Below are 23,135 nucleotides of genomic sequence, written 5' to 3'. Positions count from 1 at the left end.
TTATAACATCCCATTCCACCCCACCCCCTGAAACAGGCGTGAGTGGGCACGGTGATACTGGGTGCTGTCTTCCTCAGCCTCTGTTTGTAATCAGATTGGTGGCTGTGCCAGCCTATGGCTGTCCAGTATGGTTGGTGACAGTTTCCCCAAGAAGCTGCCTAGCCCTCTGGAGGCTGCCCTTCTCAGGAAAGGCCCTCTCCAGGCCGGACATCCTGCCCCTGCTGTCTGGGAAAGGCATGAAACTGTGATCTCCCTGCCCACAGTAGTAAATCCAATCCTTGCTTCTCTAACTCAAAATTTGCTTTTACATAGCGACTTTGAAATGTGGATGTGTGACTTGTCTCCCAAGCCCACCGAGGCATCATTCCAACAGACGTTTGTTCAGAATCCAGACACTTCTTGCCACCGGGGCCACTGCACCTCCCCACCCACTTGTCCTGATGTCCTTTTCGCAGCTCTAGGCCCCTCGTCCTTCTTTTGATTTCTTGTGCTTTCTCCAACTCTGCTCCCCACACAGGGGAGTCTACAGAGGCCCACTCCTAAGGGTACCTGCTTGGTGATCTCACCTCCTCCTAGCCCAGCCACAGTGCCAGCTCCTGTGCTCAGGGTCCCACCCCCACCAGACTCTACCACCCTCTCCCCTCCCACAACCGCCCTTACACCGGCATGGTACAGAATAAAAAGTAAGGGTGGAGCAGAAGCAAGCTGATGACCGAAGATTCTCCATCTAGTGCCTGCATCCTCTGCTCCCCCGAAATGCTACAAAGCACCTTTCTCTTCAGACCCTCCTTAGCAACCTGCACCAGCCCGCTTCTCCCAGCCTTTCTTCTGTGGACACGTAGCTCAGGCATCTCAGAAGATGTATTTGGAAGAAGGAAAACCACACACAATAAAGCAAATTCTAAAGGAGGATTTAAATCCCTCCCACAACAACAAGGGGAAATCAAGCCCCAACATGGGGCATAGGACGTTGGAAACCCAAACCAATAGGGGTCACATAGTGGAGAATGAAAAAAACATTCAATATCAGAAGTGGGGCAGGGTGCAGTGGCTGACGCCTGTAATCCCAGCACTTTGGGAAGCCGAGACAGGCAGATCACTTGAGGCCAGGAGTTCGAGACCAGTCTGGCCAAAATGGCGAAACTCCCGTCTCTACTAAAAATACAAAAATTAGCCACGTGTGGTGGTGGGCGCTTGTAATCCCAGCAACTCAGGAGGCTGAGGCAGGAAAATCGCTTGAACCTGGGAGGCAAATGTTGCAGTGAGCCAAGATCGCACCAGAGCACTCTAGCCTGGGTGAGGGGGTGAGACTCTGTCCAAAAAAAGTTTTAAAAAAACCCAGAAGTTGGGGATGAAGGCAGTGTTAGAGAAGGGGAAATCATGCCCGTCCCAGTTATGCAGGCAAATATAAAATAACGCCTGTCAAGACACAAGAAAATTCTCCTATTTAGAAGACGTTCTACAAGGTAGGCCATCCTCCAGCATCCTAAATCCTTCAAAGATTAAAAAACAAAAACAAAAACAAACAAAAAAAAAAAGCAATTTGTTTCCAGAAGAGAAAAGAATAAATGTGTTGCAAGATGTTTACTTGTTAACTTGCCCTCAGAAAATTCAACTGACGAATCATTTTCAGTACTTAACACACACAGGCATTACATCATCTTTGGGGGGAGCAGATTAAAAAGTGGTAACAGAGAGAAGCTAGTGTCTGAGCATGTATTCTGGGCCAAACACTGTTTTAAGTGCTGATGGGTATTTAGATTCATTTCATTCCAACAATCCTCTGAGGTGGAGGTACATTTGACCCTTGAATAAAGCAGGCATTAGTGGTGCCACCCCCTCTCAGTTGAAAGTCTATTAATATGTGTAACTTTTTTAGATGGGATCTCGCTCTGTTGCTCAGGATCTCAAGTGCTGCCCACAATGCCCAGCTAATTTTTTAATTATTTGAGAGACAGGGTCTCCCTCTGTTGCTCTGGACTGAAGCAATCCTCCTGCCTTAGCCTCCCAAAGTGCTGAGATCACAGGCATGAGTCCCTGTGTCTGGCCTGCATATAACTTTCGACTCCCCAATAGCTTCACTACCAATAGCCTACTGTTGACCGGAAGCCTTACAGATAACATAAACTGTCGATTAACACATAATGGTTTTTTGGTTTTTTGAGATGGAGTCTCACTCTATCACTCAGGCTGGAGTATAGCGGTGCGATCTCGGCTCACTGCAACCTCCACTTCCTGGGTTCAAGCGATTCACCTGCCTCAGCCTCCTGAGTATCTGGGATTGCAGGTGTGCACCATGATGCCTGGCTAGTTCTTTTGTATTTTCAGTAGAGAGGGGGTTTCAGCATATTGGCCAGGCTGTTCTCGAACTCCTGACCTCAAGTGATCCGCCTGCCTCGGCCTCTCAAAGTCCTAGGATTACAGGCGTGAGCCACCACACCCAGCCTGTTTAACACATATTATATATGTCACATGTATTACACACTGTATCACTGTATTCTTACTTAGAGTAAGCTAGAGGAAAAATTTTATTAAGAAAATATAAGGAAGAGAAAACATATTTATTCAGTAAGTGGAAGCAAATCATCTAATGGTCTTCATCCTCATGATCTTCATGTCGAGAGGAGAAAGAGGAGGGGTTGGTCTTTCTGTCCCAGAAGTGGCAGAGGCAGAAAAAAAATCCACATGTAAGTGATCTATGCAGGTTTGTTCAAGAGTCAACTGTAATTATCACCCTCATTTTACAGATGGAAAAAGTGAGGCACATACTATGGTTTTAAAATGCAAACAAGGCTTTCACCCTTTCTAGTCTAGTTAGAGGAGGCAGATAATACAATAATGGATAGACTTAGTGCCTGCAGGCCAGTTGTGGTGGCTCACACCTGTAACACTAGCACTTTGGGAGGCCAAGGCAGACAGATTGCTGGAGCTCAGGAGTTTGAAACCAGCATGTGTAACATGGCAAAACCTCGTCTGTACTAAAAATACAAAAATTAGCCAGGCATGGTGGCATGTGCCTATAGTACCAGTTATTCAGGAGACTGAGGTGGGTGGATGGCTTGAGCCTGGGAGGTCAAGGCTGCAGTAAGCAGAGACCATACCACTGCACTCCAGCCTGGATGACACAGCGAGAATCTGTCTCATTTTTTAAAAAGTAAATAAATAAAATTAAGAATTCACACCTGCAAGGAGCTAAAACAAGATGCCATGACAGCCAGGGACTCAGAGGGCTACTTTGGACTGGGTGACCAGGGAATGCCTGTGAAGGTGCCAGTGGCAAGTAGGAGCCCATCCTGGAGGATCTGGACAGAAACAGTATGGTTCCCAGACACTCCAAAAGTCAGTCACAGAATGCAACTGTCACTGCTTCTGGTTTCACAGGTCGGGGCTGGGCCCAGCCATCTGTGTTTTTCAAGTCCCCCTAGTGTCTTTCATTTACAGGCCAAGGTTGAGAAGCATGAGGTTCCATTCTCAGCTGTCTTCAAATACTCCAGATGTGTAGAAACTCATTGGTTCCTTATATAGACCAAATGTTTGAGTCCTCCGCAAATTCACAGTTTAAAGCCTGAACTCACAATATGATGGTATTTGGAGGCAGGGCTTTTGGGAGGTAATTAGGGTTAGACGAGTTCACGAGGGTATGGCCCCCGTGATGGGATGAGCACCCTTATAAGAGGAGAAAGAGAGACTGTGTGCTGTCTCTCTCTGCCACTCTGAGCACACGAAGGTGTCCATCTGCAAGCCAAGTAGAGAGCCCTCACCAGTCACCTTGACCTTGGATTTGCCAGCCTCCACAACCATGAGAAAGAAATGTCTGTTGTTTGAGCTATCCCGTCTATGATATTTTGCTAATGCAGCCTGAGCTAAGATAGTTCTCTAGGGACTCAGAGTCACTGCCACTCATTCCTACATCATACATGTGGCATGGAGAGACCTACTTCCCTTTTTCAGTGCTTGCTCTGCACAGGCCATGAAAATAAACATCTAAGGCCTAGAGGCCCATGTTTTGCCTTCAGATCTCTAGGGAAAAATTAACTATAAAATTTCCATAGACATCAGTGAGCAAAAATAAAGCAGATTTAAAAAAATCTTTCCTACATTAAAAAAAAAAATGGTTTTTAGGAAAATGTCTCCATTAAATAAGTGTTAACATCCAAATCTTTGTTTGAATTGCTTTTGTTCAACATTCAAATATTTATTGAACACCTACCAAGTGTCCAGCAGTGCTCTAGCCCAGTGCCAAGTGTCCAGCAGTGCTCTAGCCCAGAGAGCCACCTGGGCATCTCTTCAGGATGCCAATTCTGATTCGGAGGGCCTGAGACTCTGCGTTCCTGACATGCTCCCAGGCGATGCTCCCATGCTGAGCACTAGGTCTCCAGGCCAGCGAGCACCACTTCTGGCTCCATCCTGAAATTGCCTGGGAGCTCTTAAAAAGTAATGACTCCTGGGCCCTACCCCAAACCAACGAAAGCAGACACTCTGGGAGTGGGACCTGGACATTTCAAAATATTCCTATAAACCTCTTGAGGTGATCTAAATATGCAGCCAGGATTAAAAACAGCTCTTTTGGCCACAAAAGAGGTAGCCCTCAAGGGTAGACACCCAGCAATGAAGTGAGTTATGTTAGTGACACATGTCACAAAAACATAAAAACAACATAGGGAGCAGGGCACGGTGGCTCATGCCTGTAATCCTGGCACTTTGGGAGGCCGCGGCAGAAGGATTGCTTGAGCCTAGGAGTTTGAGACCACCCTGGGCCACATGGCAAAACCCTGCCTCTACAAAACAAATAGAAAAAAATAGCCTGTGGTCCCAGCTACTCGGGAGGCTGAGACAGGAGGATCACTTGAGCCAGGGTGGTAGAGGCTGCCATGAGACATGATCACACCACTGCATTCCAGCCTGGGTGACAGAGTGACAAAATTAAACAAAAAGAAACAAACAAAAAACACAGGATGATAAAGGTGGAAGGGAAGGGAAGGGTGGTGGCTGGTACTTATGCTGAAACACAGATAATGAGATCAAAATGCTAACACCAAGATCTGAGGATACAAACCCGGGCAGAGTCCATTTTCCATGTAGTCTTCAGGAAAGACTAGAGCAGGGTCCCATTCATGTTTTTGGAAAACAAAGTTCTTCCTCTCACAGGTAAAGACGAGCATGAGAAGGCACAGGCCATAAAGACACACACTGGAGGTTCTTACGGAGACGTGGGCTCCTGTTTGTGGGACACCCACTCCAAGTGGTGCCTTAGCACAGGAGAGAGCTCTTAAAGCTCCATCTTCTGACATCCCTGAAAGGCCTCACCCAGCAGAGCTGGACAAGGTGCCCTCCAAATCATGGAGGCAAGCTTAAAGCAGAAGCCTGAAGAGGAGGCAAGACGCCCTGCAATTCTTTATGAGGAAACCCCACAAACTGTGCAGAAGGGAGGCAGCCATCAGACGGCAGCATCTGTCACACGCCTGAAACTCTCACTTAAAGCTCTAATCCAGCCTTCCTTATCACAGCAAGCCCCAGGATGGGAGGCCAGGGTGAAGAGGTGTAAGAATTGAGTGTTTTCTCTCCAGGTGCCCAGCCTCGCCGACTCCCAGGTGGAGTTCTGGTGGTGGGCATGGAGCATACGACCGAGGTCTAAGCCAGTCCTGGGCCCAGCACTCCCTTGGCCACATCAATCTGCAAGGGTGGTCATGCGGCCCAACTCAACCCAACAGAACTTTCTGGCTTCTGCAGAAGCTGCTCAGCCTCAGCATATTTGAGTCTGGGAGAACAAAAGGTTGGGCCAGTGGTAACCGCCTTCCCATGCTAGATGATAAGTGAGCCCAGAGATGGAGAAACAGCAATTGATACCTCGTAATCTTTGATTTCACACTGCCAGTTACTGAGCCACTAAATTTCTATTTCTGCTAAACCCAGTTCTGTCATGGCAACTCTAAATATCCCTGCCTCGTCTAGTCCCCCAGGCTACACAGAAGGACACTGGACCAGCTCATCCTCCTCTGTGCACCTGCAGTGCCTCCTGCAGGGCTGCTCACTGGGAAGCCTCTGGAGTCCGTCAATGTCACCCAGCTTTCCCTGTGTTGAGATCTTGCCCTCTCTACTCTAGTATAAGCTACTCAATGACAGGGGCTTGCATCTTATACTCCCCACTACATGTCCAAAACAGAGCTGGACACACACCAGCAGGTGCTTGCTACACAGACTTGTGAAATGAAAAGGGGGCAGAGATTCTCATAGGCCAGGGAGGAAGACGCTGGGAGGGAAGGCCTGAGAGGAGAGCTGGGGACTATGCAATACAAGGGAGAGGCCTGGCACCTGGATCCAGGTGACCCCAGTATGTTCCAGCTGCCCAAGAGATCTTAGGAAGCCACTAAACTTCTGAGCTTCGTGTATCTTGTCTTGGCAAAAACGTGATAAGGATTAAAATGTGAGATACATCAAAATGCACTTTCATTCCATCATTCGACCCATATTTATGGAGTCCTTTCTATGGGCCAGGCTGTATTCTGGAAACAGCCAACACAAAGCATAATGCAAAAGTTAACCATTTTTAAAGATATTGTCAAGTTCCCTCCACTTCCCTTTCCACAAAAGGGACAAGGTAAGGCCTTCTTGTGGAATAGAACAGATACTTTATATGTTAATTGAATGATTTTTAATCAGACAGCTGAAGACAGACACAGAGCCCACAGTGGGGCAAAGGAGAACTGTATGATAAGAAAGGGATCCCTATCTAAGCCAACATACTCAGGCTATGTACGACAGAAGTCACTGAAGGCGCATGGCCAGCCCAGGATAAGGGCACCAGCAAGCTTGAAACCACCAAAACATTCCCCAACCCTGATTCTTTATCCAGAGTAGCAAAGGGTTCCCATGGGGATGGTGCCAATTCCAGCATTTCCGGTCCCTGGAATGGGTGGGAACGGCCCCCAGCATTAACCATCCTTGGCCTCACGCATGTTTTTCAGTGTACAGCCAATGACCCTTGCCATATGTCAGTTGGCCCACACGTCCACCAGCCTGGCTGATGAGAGGAGACACCCTGGGGGAGGGAATGACAGGATGACACCCCTGCCTGCTGGGTCACCAGGATAGGAGGAATCACCCAGGTTCCAAGTTAATCCCAGCACTTCTCTGCAAGCCTGCGCTTGTCCACCACCACGTCCCTCCCGGTGGACTTCTCAGAAGGCATCTGAGGGCAGGGAAACTGATGGCGTAAAAAACAGTATGAAAACTCTGACAGAAGGTCGCCCTCTCCTAAGCACAGGGAACCAACCAAAGGTTTTAGTTACACAGGCCTAGGCTCTCAAACCAGCTTTACCACTTATGAGTTCTGTGACTTTGAGTAACTTGTGCCTTCTCCCTAGATCTTTCCTGACCTGTAAAATGGGGATGAGACTTGCCTCACAGAGTATGACAATTAAACACATGGGGACTCCCATCCAACCCTGTTCCTTTGCCCTGGAGTTCCATCTCCCTTTATACCCAGTCCCAAACACAGCCTTCCCAGTTTCTCCCAACAACCCTGCAACAGGCAACTATTCTGCCCATTTACAGGTGAGAAAACAGAGATCCAAAAAGATGATGTGATCTGCCCAGCAACTCAGTGGCAAAGCCATCTATATTAAAACCTCACAGTTCCCTAAGGGCTTGTGAATGTGTCATCCCCCCAGATCCTCCTCACAAAGACCTTAAGGGTTGGAGCCAGAGCTCAAGCATAGAAGTGCCTGCGGTCTGGGCAGTGGCTGTGATTTCTGTTCTCTGCCAATATGCTCTCTTCTCCTGAGAATTTTCTTCACTCATTTAAGCAAAGCCTGTCTGTGGCAGGAGAAAAGACAAGATGTCACCTCTGGGTCTCTACTGCCTCGGACCCCCAAGAAAAATCTGAAGCAGAACATCAAAACGGGGCAAGCAGAATCAGTCTCCAGCGCTGAATGACACCCTGCAGACTCCCATTTGAGAGAAACAGCTGCAGCACCCCAGAGCGTCCCACCCCTGCATCTGCCCAGGCATGCCCGGACCCTGGTGGGCCATCTCAAAGCACCATTGCCACAGCAGCTGGATCTGCCACTGCGAGAGCTCCAGTAATGGATACAGTGAGCAAAAGGGAAAGAAAACAAAGACATCTCGAACCGCAAACAAAATCAAGAGAGCAGGGAAAATACTTAGCCTTCAGGAACACTGTGAGAACAAAAAAGAACATTTTTAAACTCTTGAATGTGACCTTTTCAGTTGCTGGATAAAGAAAGCACTTGAGTTGCTTAGCAGCACCATTGACGAATGTCTTTATGTTACCTTTCAACACCTCACGGCCACCCTTTCCCACTCAGGTCCACAAACCGCCTTTCTCAGCTCTGGCTGTAACCACCCACACAAGCACCATCTCCAGGTCAGGCCAAACGCCTTAGTAGACTGGGTGGAGAAGAATCGATTTCTTACCAGGATCTGTGCAGTTCTTGGCTGTCTGTGTCCCATTCACTGGGGCCATCAGCTTTCTATTTCTCCACGTGTCTGGCAGGACACGTTTGCTAGCAGAAGCTGTTTTGTGCCCTGGATTGGAAAATAAGTCACAGACACCATTAGGTCAGTGTGATGGCTGCATTTCCAAAATGATCTTATATTTGTGTATCTATGTCAGCAACTGCCCTGTATGCCTATTCGGAGCCACCTTTAGGATCTGATAGGATGATTGGAAGTATAATATAACCTGCTTACATACAATGGTCTGTTTCCCAGATCTAGCTCACTGTTTCCAGTCCCAGATGGGTCAGCATGTGACCTGACCTTGACCAAGACTGCGGTGGTCTCAGCACCTCATAGGTGCAACAAACGGTTTAGATAGGTGGCCCTTTAGGTGTTCTTCCAGTAAAAGACACTCTCAGAGGGCCCCTGCCCTGGAGGAACTCCTAATGAATAGCAAGTCAGCAAGCAGGTGGGCATGGCTGACGCAGTCTGGCCCAGTGCTCCTCACACCTGAATGTGCACGCAGATCACCTGGGGATCTTGTTAGAATTCAGATTCTGATTCAGCAGGTCTGGGGTGGGACCTGGGATTCTGTACTAACAAGCTCCCAGGTGGGGCTGATTCTGCTGGTCCAGGGGTCATACTGAGCAAGAGAGAATTCGTGGACGCCCACAACCAAACACACTTAAACTCCTAAAGGTAATTCCTGATCCAGCAAATAAAAATGATCCTCACGTTAAGACCTTCAAAGTATTCATTTACCTCTCCTGATGCTCATTGCTTCAGCTGAGTAATGATACCTCTTCCATAATGCTGACATCTAAGAGCCTCTAGGTATGTTGTTATTTCTGGTGTGTAATTGTGGGGGGGGGGGGGCGGGGGGGAACAAAAAACAAAAAAAACACTGACTTGCCCAATTGCAAAGCACCAGCTACTAAGATACTCAAAATAACCTTTCTGGGTCTCATTGGAAAGAGCCACTTTTTAACCCTGCATCCTCAAGTCACAAAGTAGGTTTCAAAAGGCAGTTATTTCGAAAACTTTAATCAAGTTCCACTTGATTTTACCTATTATGTGCACCTCTAAATGGTCTCTGGATGTTGATGGCCTTTCTAACTGCTCAAGAAGGTACCACCCACTTTACCTCTATGTCTTGGTGTTTAAATCACCAGCATTTCTTTTGTTTTTTCACATTTGAAAAAAAAAATGAAACTAAAAGGTTCACAGCATCCAACTCAAAATGAGACGATTAGGGAAGTGAATGTCTCCTGAATTAGGGAAGTGAATGTCTCCTGAAGGTTACACATGGGGTCACATCCCCCTAAACAGATTTCTTTGGTTAGTTCCTTCTCTCTTTCCGCTCCACCTGAAATTTGCATAGCCTAAGCTACTCCCAAATCCCTCTTGGAGGAGGGGGCACGGGTCGAGACTCCACACGCCCGCCTTCTCCCTCCGTAGGAGTTAAGGGGAGTTGAGAGACGCGATGCTGATACATGGCAGCAATCCCCCGCGGCAGACTGTCCCAACGCTTTTAGGGTTGGGGAAGAACACCTCAGGGCACCTAAGGGACCCCTTTGAACCAGGGCAGGGGCGAGACGCAGTGGCAGTTCCTGCGGCTCTGCAGAATAGGAAAGCCACTCAGTTTCGCCCACCCCAGACCAAGAGAATCCTGCCTGCACCCTGCAGTTGCGCTGCCCATTCCGGGCGCACTCCCGGGACGGAAGCGGTTCTTGCTTTCGTCGTAGTAACACACACTTGCAGCCGCGTCCTGAGCCCCCAAGGGCCGCGCGTAGCTCAGGGGAACCGGCGCCACCGCCCAGAGCGTCCATCAGCCCTTCTGGGCGCGCTCTACCTGCCCGGCTGGGAGGGGACTGGATGAACCCTTGGGACCAAGCTGACGAGGAAGAAGGGGGAAACATCTCGGAGCCGCCCCGAGACTCCCCAGCCAAAGCCCCCAACTCCCCAGGAAGAGGGGGCCTGTTCCAGCACCCACCCAAGTTGCCGAAGAGGCCGGACGCACAGCACACCAGGGCCAGCACCGCGCACACGAAGCCGACTTGCTGCGGCAGCATCTCTCGCCTCCTGCGAACTTTGAGCGGCCGGAGGGTCCCGCGGAGCGCCATGCCGGAGCGCTTTGGTGCCGTCCCTGGGAGAGGATGGGGAGCTTCAGCTGCCGGAGTGCAATCAGTGGCCGATCGGCGCTGGAGCTGTAGCAGTAGGTGCGCGGCTCAGCGGCGAGGAGCTCCGGGCCAAAGCCTCATGTCCCGCGGGCGAGGTCTGCGGGCGAGCCCCTTGGGAAGGTGGGGACGCGCGACGCGGCCGGAGCTCAGAGTCCCGCGCGCGGCGTGCGCGCTCCGCGCACCATGGCTCCGTGGCGAGGAGGCGACGCCGGCACGGTGGCGCTGGCGGCCCGGGCTGGCAGGGCTGGCGCAGTCCCGGCGCTGGAGCCGCTACTTGCCCGCTCCGCTTCAGCCCGCTTGCCCGGTCACAACCCTGGCAGCAGCGCCGTGGGAGCACTCAATGCGCCCCCGCGCCCCGCTCCGCCGCGCCCACTCGCAGCATCCTCCTCCTCCAAGTTTGGCGGCTGCTGCCCCAGCTGCCAGCCGGCGATGCTCCCCTGCTTCCCGGCGAGCCGGGCCCGGGCGGCCGAGTGCGCGCAGCGGGAAGGCGGGCTGGAAGCGCGGGACCTGAGACCCTCGCGGCGAGCAGGCTCGACGCCGGCCCTCCCAGGGGCGAGCTCTACCCGTGAACTTTCTCTCCGGCTTCTCAGCTGCGGGCGCCTGCGTCTGCGAGGCCGTGGCGCCTCCCGCCTGCAGCTCTCGCCTCCCTACTCCTCCCCTCCCGCCCGCCTCTCACCCCCCGCCCTTCCCAGCACGTGTACTCCTCCCGTAGGGCACACTCCCCTGTGCACTCTTCCCTTCCACCGTGAGGTCCAGCTACTGACCAATATAATCCCCTTCCTTCTCCCTTTTTTCTCTCCCTTCCCATATGGAGCAGCAACGAGCCCTTCCTTTACCCTCTGAGGCTGCTGCAGAGAGAAACAGGTTATGGCACCGCCGGGGACTCTTACAACAAGGGTTTCTGCAGAGCAGTCGCTCCTGTCCGGGCTCCCAGACCCCCGAGGCCACCCGAGGCCCCGCCATACCCCCTCTCCCCCACCCCGCCACCCGCCACGGGCGGAAGATGCAGGAGAAGATTAATTGGTCATGCAGAGCTAACACACAGGCTTGCACCAAGCCAACAGGAGCCTGGACCCGCTGGGACCAGCTCCTTCGGGGCTCTCGGGACTGTTGGGGACCTACGAGGCCGCGACACCGACCTGCAAAAAAGCTGGAGACGGGGCAGAGAGGGAAACCAGAGAGATCTGCGGGCCCCACCACCGACAGCTGAGCTTTCGATGTTCCTAAGCCTACCGTTTCCCAGGGCTTTCTGGTTTGGTTTTGTATCTCTCCTTGTTGGTCGGCTCTCCGGTGTAAACCGCTTTAGAAATGGGGCAGGAGGGAAATTTTCAGAACAACAACTGAGGGGTGATACAGGTGCAGGCAGGTGGAGGGGACCCCAGCCCAGGGGGGTCTGTGACTACCCCTAGGACTGACTTCCTTCCCGGCCAATTCATCGCCACCTGTTTAGTGCCGCTAGGGGTTAAAATCCTTTTTGGAACAAGGCCAACTTTTTAATTAAATAAATACATACCCACCGTGTGCAGGCCCTGTGCCAACAATACAATAACAAATGTATGAGACCCAGTCTCTGCTTTCAAGGAACCCTAAATCAAAAGGGAGCAAGGCCCTTAGATAAATGCCCCCATTAAGGAGGGTCCCAAAAGTCACTGTTGTGCAGAATGTGCGTTGTTCACTCACAGCTCAGTACACTACTGTGTGGTCCTCAGCAGCATGAGAATTACCTAAGAGTGTACGCGACGCACAGGCTAAGATTCCACCCCAGACCTACTGAGTCAGAATGTACATTTTTAACAAGATCCCTTGGAAATTTGTGTGCACCTTCACGTGTGAGAAGTGCTCCCTTTTCGAACCTGCTCCAATGACTCTAGCCGGACACCACCCTCACGGTTCCCTCTGGACTGAGTAAGCAGGGATCATTTTGCTTGTGTTAGTCTGGCATAGTGACACAGGTTAGAGATGCCAGAGGGCCAGGAAGGGAGAAGGCTCACTGATTATTTTCAGCAGCTCTGTTTCAATACCAACAAAGATAGTGAAGGCATGAACACAAAACTAATTGCAGTGGAAACCCCTAGAGGAAATGAAATGGAAAAGGGTTCTGTTTTTGTCTGCGGAGATGCCTTAACACTGAGGCTCACTCTCTGTACTGGTGACCTCAACCAAGCATGCCTGCCTGTGACAGAAAAGACACTTTTCATACGTTTGGAGAATTTTCTTCTCATTGACTAGACTGTACAAGGATGCATTCAGCAGTAGCAAATAGAAGACTATAAAACATTGTTAAATATGACACTTAGAGAGCTAGTCAAGGGCCCTTGGCATCAAATTTAAGCCAAAGGAAAAAGTTAAAGTGAAAATATGCTGTTGTCCTGTCCATAAAACAGTGTCAGAGTCACATTGGTTAAAGCAATGCCAATGAACAAAATGGCATCTTGTTACTAGCATTTAATATTTTCTTAAAACTTTTGTCCATGGAGCTCACCTAGGGCTGGTAAAGATATGTGTTTTTGAATCCAAAACAGGCCAAAGGAGTTATTAGGTGTCTGTCTTTAGACATTTAGTCAGCTCTTTAGTAGGACATTTTCTTTACTTTGACATTTTTCTCCTGCTTTCAGTTAGTAGTTAGAATGCTTGGAATAATTTCTCATGCACAAATGGATTCCTTTTATTTGACAGTTTAAAAAGCAATTCATTTGAAATTGTACTTTTCACTTTATTTAAATAGTGCCCATTACCAAACAGCCTCAGCTCCAACTCTAGTGACTCATTCTGCAGAAGAGAGAATTGGGTTTTCTGTACCTTTTGGATTCAAAGCATTCAGGAGCATTTTCTAAATCAGCAAAGGCCATGGGACAAATGGAAAATGCGTTGCTTGGTTCATCCTGGTCCTGGCTTCAATGCCTTTGGATTCAGAATATCTCCTCTGCAATTGTGTCTTCTGATACGACACTGCAGGGAATTGTCTACCTGGCCAGAGTTTAGGCCATTTTGTTAGGAAGTCTCAGCCCAGGGGAGGTGGGCACCATGATATTTTTCCTTAACAATCCTTTCCTGTGACATGATGAACTTCACCATTTAATTCATATCTTACTTCTTTTTAAAAAGTTTTCTTTGCTAGACTGACCTTCTCCATGACTTCTAATTTCCACTTTGCCTTGAAAATGACTGTCCATCAGCCCCGGATAGGCAGCAGTTCTCAAACTTCAACATGCTTCGGAATCCCCTGGAGTTTGTTAAAACTCAGGTTGTTGGACCGCCCCCTCCCCAACTCCACAGAGTTTCTGCTTCAGTAAATTCAGATTCAGAGTAGGGCCTGAGAATGTGCATTTCTAACAAGTTCCCAAGTGAAGCTGATGCTGCTAGTCCAGGGGCCACACTTTGAGGAGCGCTGGGCTGAGGGATGCTATGATGACAGTCACAACACTAAAACAGCAGCAATTTGTTTCCGGCTCGGGCTTCTGGTCTACCAAGAGGTGTGTGTCAGTCAGGTACCCGGAAGCAGCCACAGTCTCGACATGGCTGTTTGCAGTGCCCGAAGGCAGAGACCTCTGGCGCCTCCTGTGCTGACCATTAGATGCTCTGGCCAGAACATGACTGCTCTCACCTCTACTCACCACTCATGGCCCCAGGCTGGTCACATGGCCCCACCAATCCGTGAGGAGGTCCAGAAGTACCATTCTTCCACTGCAGGCTAAGATCTGAACTCTACAATGGGCAGCCTTGGTGACGACCACATCAGTGCAAACCTTGCCCCTCTTCCCACCTCCAAAGTCCCCTTACCCTGGATAACTCTTCCTTTGTTTCCAGTCTTAAAGGAGAGATCATTTCCTCTGAAAAGCATTCCAGGAACCCTGAAGCCTGAGTTAGAAGCCCTCTTCTGTATATTTATGGTGCCTTGCATTTCTATCAATAATTCATCATACTGTATAGTAACTGTCTACTTCCTTGTATAATATATAGTTTCCACCAGACTGTAAGCTCTGTGAGGACAGTAACTACCATGCTCACGATGTGACTTAGTAGGTGCTCAATAAATATTCATGGAAGAAAGAGACCAGCACACTCAGCCCACACTCAGCAAATGTGACTTGACTTGTCATGTTTCTCCCATTGTCATCTGCCATATGCAGTGTTTTCACCATTGTTGGATCTCTTGAGTGTGTCTTGTAGCTCTAAGGAGAAGGCAGAGCCAGAATTAGCATCCCCATTTTACAGACACTCAGGGAGCCAAGATCCTTCACAATTAAGTGACCTGCTCCAATTTGCATGAGTAGTCAGAGAGACAGCTGGATTCGAACCCAGTCTTCTGCCCTTTAAACACCCTCCACCTACTACCCCATGCCACAGATGCTCACCCTGACAGGCAAGCTGATTAGCTTGTGGGATAAGTTAGTTCCTATAGAGACAGAAGGCTGTGTACCACAGCTGTCTCCTGCCTGGGTCATCTCATAGTCACTGACTCGTTGTGGGAACCTCCAGCCAAGGGGGAAAGATGCTTAAACAGACAAGGCCTGGGGTTCCCTGCAGTCATCGTGTGTAGCTGCTACATATGTTGTAAAGCTGCTTCTTAGATTCTTGGGATTTACTGTTTTTGTTGTTTTTGCTCAGGTTGGTCTCAAACTCTTGGGCTTAAGCGATCATCTTGCCTCCACCTCTTCAGTAGCTGGGATTACAGGCGTGAGCCACCACGCCCAGCAGATTCTCGGAATTTAAACATGGAAATAACCAGTCCCTTTGCTCACCACTCATTCAGAAGACATTTATGGAGCACCTAACTATATATCTCTTTACGGTTCTCTATTTTACCACATCATAACCCCATAGGAACATATGAGTTAAAGAAGGCTAACATACCCTATCAAAGAAACCCAGCACTGGAGTGACCTGAAGAACAAAGCAATTTCTTTTTTTATGCAATAGCCTTATAGAGCAATCCAGGTGTGGAAGGAATCTCTGCTTCTCATCATCACTCAGGGACCCAGGTTTCTTCCACCTTGTGGCTGTGACATCCCCTGGGCATTATTGTCATCCCTGCAGTCAAAGCTGATTCACCACCACACCTGGGCTGCAGTCAACAGGAAGGGGGAGGAGAGCATGGAGGAGGCGTGCTCAATGTCACAAGTCGTAGACCCAGAGGTGGCCAGTGTCACTTCTCCTTGTATTCCATTGATAGAAACTTAGTCACATGACCACACCTAAACAAGGAAGTCTGGGAAATGTCTGGGCAGCCTGTGCCCAGTGAGAATTCTGTTACTGTGGGAGCCAAAAGGGACGTAAGTGGGCAATGATCAGCCTCCACCAGAGTTGTAGAAGTGTCACTAAGTGACTAGTCCAAGCTCTCCCAGGTAATAAGTCACAGATCCAAGCCTTCACCTCGAGCTGCAAACCAGAGAGCACCCCCAACCCACTTCCCCCTGATCACTTAGCTCTTGCCAGTCTAACAGTGGAAATAAGGCAGGTTGGGACGACCACAGGGGACACTAGGAAGAGCTATTTGGCAAGGGCTAAAAGGGGCCTCCAAGTCAGACCCTTCCTAATTTTCTGCTGTTGGATTGGCTTCTTCTTGCTCCGTATAAGCTGCGGCATTACACAAAAGCCAGATTTCCCTTTATGACCAGTGCACTGCACAGCCCAAGGGCTAGAGCAGCTTGGGTTTTTGTTTTTCTGTGACCATGCTCTCTCTTGCTTTTGCATTTCTTCATTTCTTGCTAATGGCTTGGGCCTCAAAAGCTCTGGCCTCTGCATCTCTGGAAGGGCCTTAAATACATGGGGAGAAATGACAATTGTGCCAGGAGAAAAATGACAAGTGCTAGGAGAGTGGAACAGACAGCGTTGGAGGAGATTTTCATCAAAGAGAGATTCTGCCACAAGGGGAGTTGCTAAATGCAGCTGGGACTACTGGGACAGACACATCTCCAACTCAGGTGCACGTTTGCCAAATCAATCCCCAAGGGAAACCAGTACACATGGTGAGCATCTTTCAGTCCTGTGTTTTGTCGGGAAGTGTATTTTGCTTTGAGTTTTTTGTTTTGTTTTGTTTTGTTTTGTTTTTTTGAGACAGAGTCTTGCTCTGTCACCCAGGCTGGAGTGCAATGGCAAAATCTCAGCTCACTGCAACCTCCGCCTCCCAGGTTCAAGTGATTCTCCTGCCTTAGCCTCCTGAGTAGCTGAGATTACAGGCACGCACTACCACACTGGCTAATTTTTTTTTTTTTTTTTTTGTATTTTTGGTGGAGACGGGGTTTCACCATGTCAGTCAGGCTAGTCTCAAACTCCTGATCTCATGATCCGCCCACCTCGGCCTCCCAAAGTGCTGGAATTACAGGTGTGAGCCACCGTGCCCAGCCTGCTTTGAGTTTTAATGAGGAAAATTTTTACTCTGACCACTTCGGAGGCTCCCGTACAAACATTCCTGCTAATTCCCACTCAAAAGATGGCCAAGGCTGGGAAGACAGAGATGGACAAAGCTCTGAGGACTGAGGTCATATATTTTGAACATGGGCTACTGCCTAGGTAACCTGAGTAGCTCCCTGTGGCATCTGGGTGGAAATGCTGCCCCATTGTCCAGAATGCGGGGGCAGTAAGCCCAGGCGGCCAGCTAGGGCAGCTGTCTGCAGGAAGCTTGCCAGAGACCAGGCCAGCGCTTGCTAGACATACAAGCTCTTGTCCCCAAATGGAGAACTTGGTGTCCTTTGGTCATTACCCAGATAACATCAGAAACTGCGAGTCAAGCAATCGGGCCATTGCAAACAGGTTCAGTCCCTCTGGGAAAATGTCTTAGTCCCCATCAGACTCAGTACCTAGCCCAGCACTTTGTTGTAGTAACTCAAGCTGTCCCCAAATCTCATGAGCTTAGCACTTTTGCAGCTTATTTCTCACTCACATGAAGTCCAAAAATGGATGGATTGGCAGGTGGTTCTTCTCCACGTGCTTATTCAGAACTCCTGGTCCCTTGCATCTTGTGGTTGTGCCATCTTCCACACATGGCCTCTGGGGGTGCCAAGCTCATCTGCACTGAAACAACAGAGGGGTGAGGACATGGAGAATCCCACGTGGAAGGTTTTTGTGGGTCAAACCTGGACGTTGTGACTTTGTATCCACCCACATTTCACGGGTTAGAACTCAGCCACATGGCCATGACCTCCAGGAAGGCTGGGACATGGGGTGAAGGAGGAGAGGAAATGGCTTAGTGAGCAGTCATCTTGCTAGGGCCTCAGCAGGAACAGTCATAACAGATCCTATTTCTCTATCCCTGCTCGGGGGCAGGCAGCGTTCAAAGAACTTTCTTTTGCTGACCCGTTTAATCCTTCCAACACCTCTGCAAGGTAAACTACCATTGTGATCACCAGTTCACAAATGTCAGAGCCCAAGCCTCTGAATCATTAAGTAACTTGCCCAAACTCAACACACATCTAGTAAGTGACCAAGCTGGGATTCAAAGCCAGATGGTCTGGGTCCCAAATGCCTGCTCTTAACCATCCTGCCTCAAGAATGAGCCTTCCTGCCCAAGTCTTCCTTTTACAGATGGGGAAATTGACACCCAGAAAGACAAAGCCAGATGGAAACTCAGATCTGTTCTAGGTTCAGCCTCACTCTCCTGCACATATAAGCTGTCAGTAAACACTTGTTAAATGAGTGAACTGGTGGTTCTGCCTTTGCAAATGATTGGAAGTGAAATATAAAGCACCTCTGTAATGCTAGATGCCAATTTTTGCATGGCTCACCATCCTTGCATGGAGGCAAAAAGCTGAATAGGAGGCTGTGATGAACACAGACTCAGCTCATTCAAAAATAAATTAGCAAACTGCAACTCTTTTTGGGAATTTTGAAAAAAGGCCCAAAGGAGATTTACTACTGGGTTGCATAATCAAGTGCCCCCAAAGTAATACTAATACTTTAATGGCTGTTATGCAATGTTGATGGGCCTGTATGACTCAGTGTTCTAAATTAATGTAAGGGATTTCTGATGAATGTTGTTGGTTAGCTTTGGGGGACTCTCCTCCCCGCCCCCAACCCTTTTTTAACCAGGTTCTGAAAGCAAATCCTCTAGCAAATTCTTACTATAAGATGAAGATATTTCAGTTAGGAAAATGCAGCTATTTTAGAAGATATCAAAGGAGAGAAAGGAGCTCTTTTGTCATCAAAACACACAATTACGTTTTCCCCTCTGCCAAAGGCTAAAACCGTCCTCCTCTGGGTCATGCATGTGAGCAGTCATAGGGCCATTCAAGCCAAGAGAATTCTAATCCCTCAGGCTGCTGGTAAATAATAATGTATAAACTTATTATTAGTATTCTGTTTCAAAGGCCAGTGATCAAAAGACAGTTAGCAGATGGCCAGAACGGTGAGCTTTAGAACTCAAATTGAACTGCTTTTGAATTCACACTTCACAATAGCCCTCTGTGGATCCGGACTGCCCATCTTGCATTCTTGGCTCTGCAAAAACCTTCTAGAACCTTCTCTCAGTCCCCTCACAAATGCCCCCACTGCCTCGAGACACATCTGTATGTGCAGGCTGCGCTTTCTAATGGGAGGCAGGAGGGGATTCCTGCAACCATTTCTCAGCGTCTCAGCCTTGCTCTACAGGAAGAGAGCCTGAAGTGGAAATCCTGGTGTCTTTGAACAAGAAAGTGTCTGGCCTTGAGACATATACTTTTGGGACATTTGTGCCCTTGAGCAAAACTTAATAAGAAGAGCTCCAGTGACCTGTAAGAGAAGAAGCCTTTCTGATACGGCAGTAGCTTTCTCCTTGCCACAAAGCATTAATATTCAGTAGCTGAGTCTTATAACAAAGAGCCATGTGATGATTTTTAGAAGCATTCACACTGGAACCAAGGAAGAAACTGGGGATGCCATGGCCTGCCCAAGATGGAGCTGCTACTGGTCCCTCTGGTTTTCCCATTGTCTGCCCTCTTTTCCATAGTTTCTGTCCCACATTCCCCTACATCCTATCAAGATACCAAAATCTCATGTCATATGGTTTCACATCCAAATTTCTATAAAATCAAACTTCATTTCAGAGGTATTAGCTGGTAAGAGTTTAAATGCAGTGGCCCACCATTTTGAAGGTCACGGAGGCCTTTGAAAATCCAATTAATCCTATAGACCTTGGTCTATATTATCGTATAATATACACACAAGACTTTGAATATAATTTCTGGAGTGGAACCCTTTCCCCAAAAGCCATCTTCTAAGGACTTTCAAGAACCTGTGGCTTAAGGTGGATCTTTACTATTCCTCTGAGACATCACCCAGGACTGTATTTTAGAAATAAACTAAAAGACCAAATAGCCTCAGACACTTAAAGAAGCAAAGGCCAATTTCTTGTTGCTTCTCCAAGGAAAGAAAGAGAATTCCAATGTTGATACTGGAAGAGTGTAGGGGCCCTGTGGTTAAATGCATTTTGGAAATATTGTATGCTATAATCCCCTTTCAGAGGCCTGCAAGGCATATTATTGGCTCTGGGAAGATCCACAATGTAGCATCTATTATTTTGTGGAATTCAGCATTTCTGGAACTTATTTCACCCTGGAATCCTTTTTGCTCCCATCACCAGTTAATATCCCCATAGAACTAGTGTTTTGAGAAATACTGATGTAGCCTAATCCCTGCATTTTGCATACGGGGAAACTGAGGCCCAGAAAAGGGGCATGACTTTCCCGTGGTCCCAGTGAGTTAGTGATAGAGCCAGACCTGAAAGCCTGGTCTTCTGGCTTGTAGCTCTATTTGGCAAATTGCCTCAGTAAAAGGGTCTTCTTTGGGGATGGGGGACAGTCTGGAAAACAGAAGGCAGAAATAGCTATATCTGTTCACTTAGGGTGGGGACATTGTCAGTGGTCCTGGTTTAATGCTCAATACCCTCCTCAGCTCATCGGAGCCCTGATGTGCCTGTGGATTTTGTCCCATGGGTAATACTCTGAGGGCCTGGGGTACTCATGATGAAGGCCCAGCAGGACCAGCCCAGCATGGGTTATAGAATGGGAGCTGGAGTCCAGACCTGGCTCTCAGGGACACTCTTACGTTTCTGGTGATCCTACCTGGCATCAATGGGGAGACCCAATGGACCATGCCTAGGAGGACACACAGTGGGCACACACCTTGTGACCAAGTCAAACCAAATGAATGGGAGCAGAAAGGGCTCTGATGGGTGTGAGCGCGGTACACACTGGGTCCCCAGGATATGAGCAGAGAGGTAGAAGCTCTGCCCCAGTTGTATTAGGGATACACTGCACTCACGAGCTGTCTGTTTAAAATCTTCCAATGATGGACTCCATCCTCCCTCCCTCCAAAGCCTAGTCAGCAGCTAAATGAGGATCCCCTCCCCAGCACCTCCCAACAGCCCATCCCCATAGGGCACCTGCTGGTTGCATTTTCTCACTCTCTGAGCCTCTTTTTAACTTTCCAAGGTCATGAGTGTCCTTTGGCTCATTACTAAAGACACAGCAATCATGTGATTGTTTGCTCAGAAGTCAAAGGATGCTAAGGATTGCTAAGAAGTTAAAAGGAAATGGTCTGAGGTTTTCCTATTAAAAAAAATTAAAACAAAGCAACAATCTCCTTGCTTTGCTTATAACCATGTGGAAATTGCATGCATTACTCTGTGTGGGGAGACCCCGGAAATAAAAATAGTTCCTTTGCTAAAAAGAAAATAATGATGCCTTTAGGGGGGGTCCGGAGCTGCTCCCAGGAGATTAAGCTGCGTCCCTGCTTTCCTTATAGAGAGACCAGGGTCCATGGAGCTGCCTGCATGCAGGCCCAGCTGAGGCCCTTGCAGCCAGTCAGTGGTGTCCATCTGGGCTGACAGACGTTGTGTTGAAATTGAGAAGTATGATTCAGTCTTTAGACTCAATGGGAAGGAATACCCATGACCATGGGGTGGGGGGTGGAGGTGCTGGGTGGGGATGCTCAGGAGCAGACACTGGGTGAGCATTTGTAGTGCCTGGACAAGCCCTCGTTCTGGTCTTGGCTCCATCACAAACCTGTGTGATAATGGGAAAGTCATTTCACTTCTCGGAGCTTGAAGCTCCTCATCTCTAAGTGATGGGGGAGTCCCTGCCAGTTCTATAAGTCACTCCGAGCCCCTCCTGTACTAAATGCCCCCAAAAGAAAGAGCAGAATACTCAGGGAGTGACCTTTTGCCCTCCAGCCCAGCCTGGCTCTGGCAGTCCTTGCTGTGAGTTCCGCCAGCCTCCTGCTTCTCAGCAGCTTCCGAACGGCAGGCCTGCTGACTTGGGCTCCAAACCCCTAAATTGGGAAATGTTCAACTGCAGATTGTTTACATTGTGTATTCAGAGTATGAAGTGGTGTTTGAGAAGCGTTGCCATGGAAACAGTGAAGTGAGGAGGCAGCTAACTATGAGGGGAAATAATCCAATATTAACATTCACAAGCTATGCTCCTTTACTGCTGTAAATGAAATATCACATTATTGGACAGCCCCTCGAGGCAGCCACTGTCCATGTACTGGGCCATAGTCTTAAAAATTGGAGGAAACTACTTCTTGGGTCCAGTTGATTAAAGAAACCGTAGCACGTTCAGAGGCTCCTTGACGTTAGGTCCGGGGCCTCTCCCAGCTCTAAAAGTTGCTGCCTCTAAGCCGATGGCTGTCAAACTTTGTTGATGGGTGACCCACTGGAGCAGGACAAAAGACCTCATGGTCCACTGCCTCATCCAGTCCCAATTTTCCATGGAAAAGGTACTGTGTGATAATAGGAAATGCTGCCATAAAGCAAATTTGGGGAAGTCAGAGGTGCATGCACACATCTATTTGCCTTTGCAGCAGGCACGTGGAGGTTCCCATGGGAATCATAGTATCTATGACACTAGAGTCTAGTCATTGGAAAATTATAGACTCCCCAGATGGTTGATGCAAAATGGGCATCACTACACACTGCAGAGTTAACCAAACAACCCCCTACAAACACCATGGAGATGGGTGAAGCTGAATTCACTGTAACGTACAGCCAAGGAGCAAGAAGAGCAACGACTGAAAAGCACAGCCGACTCGAGACAGCACCAATGGGATGCCGGCAGTGCGTAGCCTTCCCCCATATTGCAGGATTCCCAGCCACCTCTGTTGCCAAGAGCCGGATGGCAGCCAGACTTCTTAGTAGAACACTGTGTTCGAGTCCTCAGTAAATTCCAATGTTGGCTCCTTTTACGTTATAAACACCACATATTAGAAACCCTCAATACTCATTTATTAAGTGACCTTGATCATATGTGACGATGACAGCCTTTAAGGTGCTGCACGCTTTGCCTGGGGGAAGGGTTTGTGTGTTCCTGTCCAGAGGGTCTCTGAGGCCATCCTCTGGGCTGCAGGTCACTGAGGATCATGAGTAGCAGAATCAGGTAGGTAGATGTGCCCAAAGCTCCGTCCTCACCTCTCCCGGCTACTCGTAGCACTTCACTGAGAACATTCATTACCCACTGCTGCCTGTGGGCAGCTGCATAGAGTCACCGGGGGAGTTTTGAACATGATACCTTCCTGGGCCAT

At 48.8% G+C, this 23,135-nt stretch overlaps 1 protein-coding gene across 2 annotated transcripts in view; it reads right to left on the bottom strand.

Annotated features, from left to right (window-relative positions):
• Positions 1-10,592, bottom strand: part of SLC24A4 (solute carrier family 24 member 4) — a 178,873-nt gene extending 168,281 nt beyond the window's left edge. For both annotated transcript variants that reach the window (XM_007987632.3, XM_007987635.3), the window contains exons 1-2: positions 10,454-10,592; positions 8,437-8,547 (exon numbers count right to left, since the gene is read on the bottom strand). In XM_007987632.3, the coding sequence (XP_007985823.3) occupies positions 8,437-8,547; positions 10,454-10,583 (241 nt within the window). In that variant the 5' untranslated portion in view covers positions 10,584-10,592. The remainder of the gene's footprint in view (positions 1-8,436; positions 8,548-10,453) is intronic.
• Between the last annotated feature and the right edge of the window lie 12,543 nt (positions 10,593-23,135).

Source organism: Chlorocebus sabaeus, chromosome 24 (assembly GCF_047675955.1).
Source record: "Chlorocebus sabaeus isolate Y175 chromosome 24, mChlSab1.0.hap1, whole genome shotgun sequence".
Taxonomy (NCBI): domain Eukaryota; kingdom Metazoa; phylum Chordata; class Mammalia; order Primates; family Cercopithecidae; genus Chlorocebus; species Chlorocebus sabaeus.
Note: the sequence above shows the minus strand (reverse complement) of the source record. Positions and strands in the feature narration are given on the sequence as shown.